General features: G+C 38.3%; 1 protein-coding gene across 4 annotated transcripts in view; it reads right to left on the bottom strand.

Annotated features, from left to right (window-relative positions):
* Positions 1-13,353, bottom strand: part of LOC124805362 (Bardet-Biedl syndrome 7 protein homolog) — a 142,954-nt gene that overhangs the window by 66,525 nt on the left and 63,076 nt on the right. For 3 of the 4 annotated variants that reach the window (XM_047265908.1, XM_047265911.1, XM_047265910.1), the window contains exons 7-9: positions 13,065-13,149; positions 9,844-9,955; positions 4,965-5,082 (exon numbers count right to left, since the gene is read on the bottom strand). In XM_047265908.1, coding sequence (XP_047121864.1) covers positions 4,965-5,082; positions 9,844-9,955; positions 13,065-13,149 — 315 coding nt within the window. The remainder of the gene's footprint in view (positions 1-4,964; positions 5,083-9,843; positions 9,956-13,064; positions 13,150-13,353) is intronic. The other variant, XM_047265909.1, reaches the window with a different exon arrangement.

Raw genomic sequence — 13,353 nt, 5'->3', positions numbered from 1 at the left:
ATTAATCGTCTCAGTAATTGGTATATTTGTATATAAATTTTTAATATCTAATGAGGCGAAATTTGCACTAGTTGGAATGTCTATATTGTAGATTTGTTGTGTTAGTTCATAACTGTTTTTGATACTGAAGTTGCTGTCATACGTATAGAACTACTTGAATGCACTTTAGATTACAATTATTTCTCGTTTAATACTAAAATCTATTGTCAGAAAGATGGCTTAGCAATGAGAAATTCTTTGGCTGGGACAGTAGCAGACATTTTCGTAAACCACGTTGAGACGCAATTCCTGAAAAATAACACTGATATCGCAAATAAAATCATATATTACAAGCGATATGTAGACGATACATTATTACTTTATAATGGTTCAAAAGACGAAATTGAGAAACTTGCTATAAAATTAAACTCTATGCATCCGAAGTTACAATTTACAGTTGAGCATGAAAATCGAAAATCTATTAACTACCTAGATCTCACTATAACTAATAACAACGGGAAACATTTATTCACCATATACAGGAAACCTACAACCACTGATGTTATTATTAATGCTACATCATGTCATCCTGATAAGTATAAAAAAGCATTTTTTAAGTCTATGATACACCGAATACTAAAATTACCGCTAGAAGCTAATGAGATCAAAAAGGAAATGACCATCTTAAAACAAATTGCAAAAACCAACTCTTTCGACACACGACAGGTAGATATCATTTTTAATAAAGTACAACAATCACAAAGTACTCCACTAATAAGTAATCCAAAATATATAAAGATGACATATATGGGAAACATGTTGTTGTTGTTGTTGTTGTTGTTGTGGTCTTCAGTCCTGAGACTGGTTTGATGCAGCTCTCCATGCTACTCTATCCTGTGCAAGCTTTTTCATCTCCCAGTACCTACTGCAACCTACATCCTTCTGAATCTGCTTAGTGTATTCATCTCTTGGTCTCCCTCTACGATTTTTACCCTCCACGCTGCCCTCCAATACTAAATTGGTGATCCCTTGATGCCTCAGAACATGTCCTACCAACCGATCCCTTCTTCTGGTCAAGTTGTGCCACAAACTTCTCTCCTCCCCAATCCTATTCAAAACTTCCTCATTAGTTATGTGATCTACCCATCTAATCTTCAGCATTCTTCTGTAGCACCACATTTCGAAAGCTTCTATTCTCTTCTTGTCCAAACTATTTATCGTCCATGTTTCACTTCCATACATGGCTACACTCCATACGAATACTTTCAGAAATGACTTCCTGACACTTAAATCAATACAGGATGTTAACAAATTTCTCTTCTTCAGAAACGCTTTCCTTGCCATTGCCAGCCTACATTTTATATCCTCTCTACTTCGACCATCATCAGTTATTTTGCTCCCCAAATAGCAAAACTCCTTTACTACTTTAAGTGCCTCATTTCCTAATCTAATTCCCTCAGCATCACCCGACTTAATTAGACTACATTCCATTATCCTTGTTTTGCTTTTGTTGATGTTCATCTTATATCCTCCTTTCAAAACACTGTCCATTCCATTCAACTGCTCTTCCAAGTCCTTTGCTGTCTCTGACAGAATTACAATGTCATCAGCGAACCTCAAAGTTTTTATTTCTTCTCCATGGATTTTAATACCTACTCCGAATTTTTCTTTTGTTTCCTTTACTGCTTGCTCAATATACAGATTGAACAACATTGGGGAGAGGCTACAACCCTGTCTTACTCCCTTCCCAACCACTGCTTCCCTTTCATGTCCCTCGACTCTTACAACTGCCATCTGGTTTCTGTACAAATTGTAAATAGCCTTTCGCTCCCTGTATTTTACCCCTGCCACCTTTAGAATTTGAAAGAGAGTATTCCAGTCAGCATTGTCAAAAGCTTTCTCTAAGTCTACAAATGCTAGAAACGCAGGTTTGCCTTTCCTTAATCTTTCTTCTAAGATAAGTCGTAAGGTCAGTATTGCCTCACGTGTTCCAGTGTTTCTACGGAACCAAACTGATCTTCCCCGAGGTTGGCTTCTACTAGTTTTTCCATTCGTCTGTAAAGAATTCGTGTTAGTATTTTGCAGCTGTGACTTATTAAACTGATATTTCGGTAATTTTCACATCTGTCAACACCTGCTTTCTTTGGGATTGGAATTATTATATTCTTCTTGAAGTCTGAGGGTATTTCGCCTGTTTCATACATCTTGCTCACCAGATGGTAGAGTTTTGTCAGGACTGGCTCTCCCACGGCCGTCAGTAGTTCCAATGGAATATTGACTTCTCCGGGGGCCTTGTTTCGACTCAGGTGTTTCAGTGCTCTGTCAAACTCTTCACGCAGTATCATATCTCCCATTTCATCTTCATCTACATCCTCTTCCATTTCCATAATATTGTCCTCAAGTACATCGCCCTTGTATAGACCCTCTATGTACTCCTTCCACCTTTCTGCTTTCCCTTCTTTGCTTAGAACTGGGTTACCATCTGAGCTCTTGATATTCATACAAGTCGTTCTCTTATCTCCAAAGGTCTCTTTTAATTTTCCTGTAGGCGGTATCTATCTTACCCCTAGTGAGATAGGCCTCTACATCCTTACATTTGTCCTCTAGCCATCCCTGCTTAGCCATTTTGCACTTCCTGTCGATCTCATTTTTGATACGTTTGTATTCCTTTTTGCCTGTTTCACTTACTGCATTTTTATATTTTCTCCTTTCATCAATTAAATTTAATATTTCTTCTGTTACCCAAGGATTTCTACTAGCCCTCGTCTTTTTACCTACTTGATCCTCTGCTGCCTTCACTACTTCATCCCTCAAAGCTACCCATTCTTCTTCTACTGTATTTATTTCCCCCATTCCTGTCAATTGCTCCCTTATGCTCTCCCTGAATCTCTGTACAACCTCTGGTTCTTTTAGTTTATCCAGGTCCCATCTCCTTAAATTCCCACCTTTTTGCAGTTTCTTCAGTTTTAATCTACAGGTCATAACCAATAGATTGTGGTCAGAGTCCACATCTGCCCCTGGAAATGTCTTACAATTTAAAACCTGGTTCCTAAATCTCTGTCTTACCATTATATAATCTATCTGATACCTTTTAGTATGGGAAACATATCAGATAGAATCACTAACTTATTCAAAAACTCTGGAATAACAATAGCATTTACAACTGACAATACTTTACAACAAAAATTAAGACATACCGTAAATAAAGATAATGGAAAAATCTACCAGATCAGGAGTGTACAAGATACAATGTAGAGACTGTGAGAAAATATATATCGGCCAAACAGGTCGAAATTTTGCAGTAAGGTACAAAGAACATACGTCAGGTACCTCACGAACAAAGTCTGTTTTTGGTCATCATATAACATTCAATAATCATGCTGAGGGGACAGTACAACAGAATTTACAAGTTCTTCATTATGCAAATAAAGGCTTACTTATGAATATCTTAGAAGAAATCGAGATATATGCTCATTTGAAAACCAAATCATCAATGCTGCTCAATGAGCAATTAGATTTTCGCCAAAAATATTATTACGACCTTTTTGACGAAATTTTATAATAAAAGCATCTACTCTTTTGTTTTTTAAAAATATAAGATTAGTTATACCCATGGCAAAAGCAATGTATGTAAAATATGCTGCATCAGCAGTCTCATCAGTTATTCAGATATACATAATGTGGAACGTAGTATTAGCTGCTAACTTAATGCTATAAAGAACATTGCCATAAAAACTACAGTTAAAACAAGACGATTCTGCAGCATCCAACAAAGATGCAATTGTGATGTAGGCGACTTGGTATAATCGATATATACCACAATGCCAAGGATTTTATATCTTTGATGTAACTGGCACTGTAATAATATTAAGCTTGTCCATAGAGGGCACAGCTATCACACATCGTAATTCACTGTTTTTATCCAAAATATAAATAAGTTGTAGACACAACTATTATCTGTTAATCAGATATTTAAATGAATCAATTTTATGTTATTAGTGTATTTCCTACTTTTATACTTTGACGATGGCGTCATATTATGAACGCTGATTGGCAGTTATGAAGTAGTGTGACAGGAAGTAGGCGGAGCCTCTGCATATTTAAGCTCGTGCTCAGCACTCATAACCATCAGTTGACTGCACAGCAGCAAGGAGAGCTCCACCTACCAACCCAAGGGAGCCAATGGGTATAACTAATTTTATTTTATTTTGTTAAAAATTTTGACATCATTAGACTTTTTCATTCATTTAAGGATTGGTATCTAGTATTTCTTAAAATTTATTCACAGGTCTGATGATGGTTTTATAGAAAAAACCGAAACCGGTTACTCATTAAAACAGACATAACGTGATCAAGACTGAACTTTAATCTAAATATAACAATTAATTGGTCACTGTATTCCAAAAATGTTTACCAAAATCATATTCATATGTCTTAAGTTTAATAAATGTATGCATTCATAATACGTATATTCTTTTTTACTGTATTAGTAATTACTGTAACTATCAGTGTGAGTAGACTGGCACTAGTCATAATTTGTTTCTACCATAATTCACATAAATTGCCAGCAATGACTGTTCCCACCTTTCAATGTATAGTTTAACATGTTCATCATCCCTAAAGGCTCTCATTCGTGATGGGATTTACTGAATATGAATTGTGAAAGGATGAATGAATTACTACTTGCATAATACTATATGAGGTATGAAATGAAGAAGTGTAAGAGCACAACTGTCACAACAAGCATCAATCCTGTATAGTCTACAGATATTCATGCTCTCATATCCAACACAAAAGACTATTTGTTTAGTCATCATCATTGTAATTGCATGTTAATATATACGGAACCTGAATTATACTGACAAGTTCTTGATCAAAGCATTCTGCAGCTTCAGTTTATGTTTTCTCACAGGTGTACTACATGTGCAATATTCAAATAACTGTTAATATGTTGCTAGTTATTTCCAAAATTTAAACCAGCTTACCCTGTCACTCACTGCAGCCATCTGGAGAACAGAGAGACCATCCGATTTGTCTACTGTTGAAGCCTGGTATTTTTCCCTTTCTCTGTTGACCCTCTGCTCAAGTTCTTCTATCTCTGATCTGAACAAAAATAAACAAAATATTTGTAAATATTTTTTCTTTAGTTTTCATCCTCACAATAGCCTTCAAAAAGCAGTGCTGACTTGTCAGTTACATCACCAAATAAGCACTCAAGAGAGATTAGTCCTATGAAATACATACACACACAGGTCAATTTGCTATTAATACTAAACACGATACCTACTTATTGCACAATAAGACCTATGGAAATCTTAAATTGTTGTAGCATTGTGAAATCTGTGTGCCCTTATGTTAATAATATCACCATGTTATCCTAATGGATTTTCATCAGTCTCCACAGTGTGGGTGTTTCAGATGTAGTTACCAATTGACTACTGGACAGCTTAATATATCTGTGGACTGACAAATCTCAGTAAACATCACTTCACTGTCGGGAACTGGTATCATAAAAAGGGACCATCCTACAGATAGCTAACCTTAATATTGGGTTGGTGCATAAGTTCACAGCATTTTTCTGTAAGTTTAATAAACACAACAGATACACATAACAGAGACTTTAAGTCATTAATAATATATTCTTATTCACTATTTACAACAGTCTGCCAATGCTGCGGTAACTTTTCGAATCTGTGACTAGAAATCATGTGGTTCTGAGGTGAAGAAATAACTGAGCTGTGTTCAGAGCACATTTTCATCTGGAAAGAAAGTTACTTGATGGCTGTTCAATAGAGAGCAGAAAAAGTGAAAATCTCACAGCACAAGATCAGCTGAATAAGGTGGTTGTGGAATGGATTCCCAACCCAACTTCTGTACAGTATTTTTTTGTCAGTCTAACAGAATGTGGGCGGATGTTATCATGGAATACCATCACTTCACGCAGTCTTCCTCATAGTTGCTCTTGGAGTGCCTCTGCAAGACATTTCAGTTGTTGACAATAAAAGTCAGTAGCGATGGTTACACCTTGGGGAAGTAATTTAAAGTACACTACACTGCCATTGATCCACTAGGTGCATTAACATTATCTTTTGAGGATATGCGCAGGTCTTCGTGCAGGGAGTTATTGTGTTTGGGCTCAACCATTCCTTTCTTTTTCTTCTGTTACCATAAAGACACCATTTCTCATCACCAGGAACGATACAGGATAGGAAAGGTTGGCGTTGTTTATAAGCCTATTAATGAAGAGCAAGCAGAGATGCACATGTGGACACCTGTTGTTTTTTGACAGTTTGACTTTGCGAATGTCTGCTTGTGTCTGTGTATGTGCGGATGGATATGTGTGTGTGTGTGTGTGTGTGTGCGAGTGTATACCTGTCCTTTTTTCCCCCCTAAGGTAAGTCTTTCCGCTCCCGGGATTGGAATGACTCCTTACCCTCTCCCTTAAAACCCACATCCTTTCGTCTTTCCCTCTCCTTCCCTCTTTCCTGATGAGGCAACAGTTTGTTGCGAAAGCTTGAATTTTGTGTGTATGTTTGTGTTCGTTTGTGTGTCTGTCGACCTGCCAGCACTTTCATTTGGTAAGTCACATCATCTTTGTTTTTAGATATATTTTTCTTACGTGGAATGTTTCCCTCTATTGTAACCATATTTATTTATTTAGTTGTAGACGAACATGTAATGTTATGACTGCAATTCAGCAGGTAGACTGGTGTGAGGGTTTTTTGTCAGGTGGGGTGGATAAAGAAAGAGAGATGCGATAAGTGAGAAGAGGGCTAGGAGGCAACAAGTGTGTGATATACGAATGCAGGAGGGAGAGGTGGCAGCGGGTACAGTGGCACCACAGACGGTGAGGTCATATGGCACACGGTGATGATGATGTGAAAGCATGACAAGGGAGAAGATGATAGGACAGAGGAAGGGAAGGCAGTTGGGTAGCTGGTGTCAGTGCAGAGGGTTAGTGGAGATTGAGGCCAGATGGATTACAGGAGCGAATGTATTGCACGGATAACTCCCATCTACATTGATCTTCAGAAAAGCTGGTGCTGGGGAAAAGGATCCAGATGACACTGGTTGTGAAGCAGTCATCGAACTTGAGAATGTAGAGTTCAGCAGCGTGTCCTGCCACTGGGTATTAAATTCTGCCCTTGGCCACAGTTTGGTGGTGACCATTCATTCTGGTGGACAACCAGTTGGTGGTCACGCCCACATAAAATCCAGTGCAGAAATAGCACCAGAGCTGGTGTATGATATGACTGCTTTCACAGGTGGCCCTGCCTCTGATATGATAGTGTAAGCCTATGACAGGACTAGAGTAGGATAATTGGAGCAGATGAATCAGGCAGGTCTTGCATCTGGATATTTCACAAGGATCTGACACGCGTGTCAAGGAACTGGGAGAGGCAACCAACCTAAGTAGTGCAAAGAGATATGCAGTTGCATGGAGTGAGCACACAAAGTATGAAAAAGTGAAACAGTCACAGGTGGGACAAATTCCACTCCTCGTTGCCAAGTTGTGTATCTTGCCATGCCAATTAATGTGTCTCAGGTAGCAAGAACAGACAAAGTTTATTTACAGCTCACGTACTGAATGCAGCAAAACAGTTGTTTGGATTTGAAACCCTACTATCTGGTTCCAGTCCACCAATAGTCAGTAATGTTGCACTGGCAGAGTTCTTACAAGAGCAATGGCAATGCAAATGCATCAGTGGAGAGTGGCAAGACTTGAGGACAGTCTAGGTGAGAGGCCCAGTAAGGCAGGAGCTCATAGCTGGTCAGGGTAGTGTTGCTGTTATGGACAATGTGAAGAGATGGCCTCCATCGGAAAGCCCGGGTGTAGCCACCCTAATTAGGGGGTGATGATGAGTTGTGCACTGACATGTTGCGGGTGCAGCTGGTGTTGGGTCCAGTGAGTTGATCACAGACAAGGTGCGAAGTGAGCACTTGGACATGGGTTGGAGTGTACAGCTGCACTGGGGTGAAGGGAGCTCTGATTTAGGGACAGGAATACAGCAGGCACTTATACCGGAGTGACTTCTAATGTGAAACTGGCTCTGATCAGCTGGATGGTGTGTTTTAAAGCCACCCAAAGGAAGAGTGCTGCCACTACGATCAGCAGACATGCGATTTGCAGAGGAAGAATCAGTGCCCATAAGGGCCACACTGAATGTGGCAAGTCTCACACCATTAATGGCAAAGCTGGCACCATATGTTACCATGGCAGCTGCAGAAAATGAGTTGAGAATAATGTGCTGTGCTTACATTACTGTCAGACTGATTTTCTGCAGTGGTGTCGCCAGTGCTGGAGAGGTGGCAACTTGCAGCGTACCCCTGTGGTGCCTGGAGACGGATTCCAGGTGGATACAATAGCAGTTATATTAGATTTCAAAAATGTTGTTAAGCCTGCTGAAAACCCAAAATGGGACTACGATACAAATCATATACGGCCAAAATTTCTCATATGGTGACACAAAACAATGCCAAAAGGAATCATCTCTTCTTTCAATTGGACCTCTTCTCACTCCCACGTCACTCACTCAAAATGAACAGGTAGATCAGTTAGCAAAGTCAGCATTAACATCAGGAATTTTCTATCACTAACCAATTCCTAAATAAGACCTTAATCCATGGATCAAGGACAAAATTATTACCTATGTGAAAGAATATTTGAATTTATCTATATCTAATGAGGACAAAAGTTATGCCCAAATCCAAAGTGCACTAAAAGCCTGGTTACATGGCGAAATGCTCTCAAGGAAATTAATAACAAGTGAAAGAAAGATATGTTTTAATTATGGATATTATCCAGCACATCTTCAACAAATAGAAATCTTGAATTCTCTTCACTGCAGTGTCATATTCTGATCTGAACAATATTTTCTTAGCATGTTCCAAAAACAGGGTGCACAGAAGAGGTTTTTAAGGCAGATTTCAGAAGTTGGCTTCCTTCTACCTTGTGGTTATCCCAGTATTTTATGGGAACTCCAACCATATGTGTAAGTTTTGGCCACAGCTTTTGCCAGTTAAGGAGGGACAAACATACAAGCAAGCGAACTTCATGCACACATGATCACCAATTCCAGCATCTTGGGAAAGAAATGCTGGAGTTGGCGGTCATGTGTGCATGAACTGTGTTTGTCTGTGTGTTTGTGTGTCTCTTTTACTGATGAAGACTTTGACCAAAAGCTATATGTGAGTATCTTAATTGTGTCCGTCTGCAACTTGGCGTGTCTTCTTAATGGTAAGTAGCAATCTGCCTTTTCCTACCTGGAGTTTCCAATGTTAGATCCATATGTATAAATTAATACTCAATTTCTTGATATCATCTCAAATTATGTGTAAAGCTTGTATCTATAACACCTTGATGTTCCAGAAATGAATATTTGAAATCATATTTATAACAACTATTTGAAATGTATTATATTTGTTATATATATAGCAGCATGACACTTTTTTGCCAAATGTCAAATAAAATAATAATAATAAAGAAATAATTACAGTAATATAAAGATAATGGCCTGAAAGGGGAACTCTATGGGGATAACGATCTTCACACTGCAGATTATGATGTGAGTTAGCACAAGAAACTGTTAAATGAAGACAGGGTCAGACAAAAGAGCATGCACATCTTTCCCACAGTGTGTACATTGTAATTATTAATATTTCTATCAGCCACAAAGAAAGTAAAAAGAAAGAAACCAGGTGCTATAAGCCCGAATGTTCATAACTCTTTTTTGTAGAGTACTGTGTGGCATCAGGTACTTTATCTACTAGCCTAAACGTGTGCAATCACTCGTGACAGCTAAGAAGTGCACCCAAAGTTACAAATAATGAACATGACAAAATTATATGTACATGCGGTAGTACCTCAGTCGCAGAATTTTTGTTTTAGCATCCTGAGAGATGGTGACGCCACCTGTGTTTGTGTCAATTCCCACCTGTTTATCAATTACTTCTGTAGTAAGGCCAAACAGCCAACCTAAATATCAAAATCCCTATTAATACACAAGCAAATGACTAATTTAACCATGTAACAAAGTATATAATGAATTTCACTGAACTACAACAAAATATTCGGACTCATAAGAAAAATTTAATATTACCAATGGACCATAATTAAATAAATAAATAAAAAGCCGAACACTCACCTTATAGTTGAGTGGACTGGTAGACAGACACATAAACAAAATTAGGAATCTGAAGTTTAGCTTTTGGAGATCTCTCTCACACACGCGCACACACATACAGTGGAAGGACAGATGAAATGCCTGTATTTGCCAAAGCTTTACAAAGCTTTAATGGTTGGCGTATAGCACACAGTTAATCTCACACTTTTCAAATCAGAATTCAATCTTCAGTAAAGCAGAGGATCTTTTATGTACTGTTATTGGATAAACATTAAATTGTTTTATTGATAGTAATTAATTCACATGAAAAATTTTGAAATTGTGCAATTTCATCTTCAGATGTGATTGTGGCAGTCCAGGTCCACTGAAGTACGTAAAGTGATACAAATATAACTACACTGAAAATCAATAGTGTTGCTGTAAGCATAAAGTATAGCAGTTCTTGTGTGCACCCAGTATGAAGATCAAACATACAGTAATCGAAGTTTCATGCCTCCTTCAGCATGCAGGCAGCCCCCAGGAATTTAAGCAGTGGTCTTTATCTTTATTCCCTCTTAATCATCTCTGGTGTGGTACCATCATGTTCGTAATCTTAACATATTTAAGCTTTTTAATAGCTATCTGCATTTCATTTTACTCCAAATTACTGCAACCTAACTTTCTTCTTATTGATAATTCTCTTCTTTTACTCAGAGTTCAGTTTTGCCTGAACTCAAAAGTTCTCAGAAATATTCTCTCTATTACCAAGTTTTCATTGTTCTTTATGATTTTTAGAGGGCATTTTCTTTTCTGTTTTTATGTTATTCAGTAACCCTTACAATAATTTTGATTTTCTTTGTATCTCTTTACAAGGAAGCCTACATGATAGTTTGTATGGTTAGGGAGGGAGTGGGGAGGTTACACCTGGAAGTATGAAGTATTTTTAATGTTTTGGAAGACAAACAGCAACTTGTACATAGCCATGAAAGAGTTCCAGTTTCAACCCTGTTAAAAACCTGCAGAATGACAACCTTTAAATCATTTTCTTGAAAGAAAAATAATGACTACGGAGCCAAGACACCCTCCTGCCCACGAGTATGGAGACCCTTGATTCTTTACCATCTTGTCTCCGAATTCTGTATTTTCTTTTGTTGCTTCTATTAGACTGTTGGACCGAGTGAGGTGGCGAAGCGGTTAGTACACTGGACTCACATTCGGGAGGACGTCGGTTCAATCCCGCGTCCGACCATCCTGATTTAGATTTTCCGTGATTGCCCTAAATCGCTTCAGGAAAATGCCAGGATGGTTCCTTTGAAAGGGCATGGACGGCTTCCTTTTCCATCCTTCCCTAATCCGATGAGACTGATGACCTCGTGTTTGGTCTCTTCCGCCAAATCAACCAACCGACTAGACTGTTGGCTACGCAGAAGACAACAATCTGCGCACTACTGTTGTTAAGTGTGTGCTTTTCATTTCTACCAATTGTTCTTCTCTCATTCTCTGGTTGCTTTCTCACTCCAGTAATGGTGCCTACTAAGTTTACTGTTTCTTCAGATATGTCACCCTCTACAGTCTGATGTTTTTAATTGCACTCCTGCTGATCCTATTTCATCTTACTGTTGCTAATACCATACCGCAGTGAATTTTTATTTTCTACACTCAGATCCAATTGCGCATGAGCAACAAGAGTTCTGTTTGCATGGAACCTGACTCTTCAATCTTATCTCTAAAGCTCTTGCGTACCATCAGTGCTACCACTGCCTGCAATATTTGTCAGATTCTTACTTCACTGATACAATTCATTTTTCAATGCTTATAAAGACTTTTTTCTTCTTTGTCACTCCTAATATCCCACATTATCATTTGTTATGGAATTTGCTGTCATTTATCAGCTTCTGTAATGCTTTGCAACAGTCTTATTATTCTTCATCATAATGTAAGCATTATTTCTGCAGAGTATCTTTCTTTTATTTTTAAAACAAGTCTAATTCTGTATGAAACTCTTTCAGTATCTGAAATATTATTTCTAGTTTACAACTGACCCAGTATCTAAATTTCCTGTTGGTTTCACTTCTTAGTTGGTCTTTATGCCTAATAATCCTACTATACCCATGTGATATTTTTTGACTCCTCTTCCAACTCTATTAACACTTCTTCTACAATTTATTGTTCCTAACTAAAAAGAGGTAGAAGCAGTTGGGTTGCTAATGTTATGTTTTTATTTACGCTGATGAGCCAAAACATTACGACCATCTACTTAATAGCATGTTTTTCTTCCTAGGGAACGCAATACAGTACCATATTATGTATCATGGATTCGACAAGTTCTTGGTAGGTTTAAGGAAGTATGCGCATCAGATGTTTGTTCATAATGCCCAGGTTATACGGTTTCCATGAGTTACATACTGGTAGTTTGTGGTTGGGGAGCTGGCACACAATGTGATCCAATTGAATGTGTTTCATTGGCTTCAGTTCAGGACAATTTGATGGCCAAGATATCAACATCAGTTCAGCATCATGATCCTCAAAGCACTGTGACAACATAATGGCATTGTGACATGGACTGTTGTCTTGTTAAAAGATGCCACCACTGTTGGAAAAGTCATCAGGCATGAAGCAGTTGTCACGGTGCCTTTGGTTATTACCACCAGTTCCATGGAAGCCAAGCGAATGTTCCTCATAACATATTACTGCCCAATCAGCCTGTCAGTGGCATTCTACATCTTTCAAGCAGCCGTTCACCTGGATGATGATGTATCCGGCCACTGGTGAAACAAGAAACATGATTCATCTGACGATGTGACGGTTTCCACATGATCCTGTGCCCGCTGCACTCATATTTGACGATGTCATTGGCTCAACATTGAAACACACAGGGGCTGTCTGCTGCAGGACTCCATGATCGACAATGTGTGGTGAATGGTGTGCCCCTAAACATTTGTGCCTGTTTAGGCGAATTTAATTTAGCAGTGTGATACGTACCAGTATATGTTGTGACCACAATTTCATCATAACCAGCACTGCCAAGGACACCACACTGCACAGAAGTAATGCTCTCATTGCAAGTCTGTGAAAAGGGAATCCTTGAATTAATGGACTAAAAATATAACTAAAAAAAGTAATACCTTAATACAACTTACAGAAAATTTAAAATTAGCTACAAGCCATTGAACAGCTGTTCTGCTTTACTAATTTTTATTTCCCATTGTTCTGACTGGTTTCAAATTGAGACTGTGGTGCTGTATCAGATGGCTTTACTATAAGTAAAAAT

Source organism: Schistocerca piceifrons, chromosome 7, assembly GCF_021461385.2.
Source record: "Schistocerca piceifrons isolate TAMUIC-IGC-003096 chromosome 7, iqSchPice1.1, whole genome shotgun sequence".
Taxonomy (NCBI): Eukaryota; Metazoa; Arthropoda; class Insecta; order Orthoptera; family Acrididae; genus Schistocerca; species Schistocerca piceifrons.
Note: the sequence above shows the minus strand (reverse complement) of the source record. Positions and strands in the feature narration are given on the sequence as shown.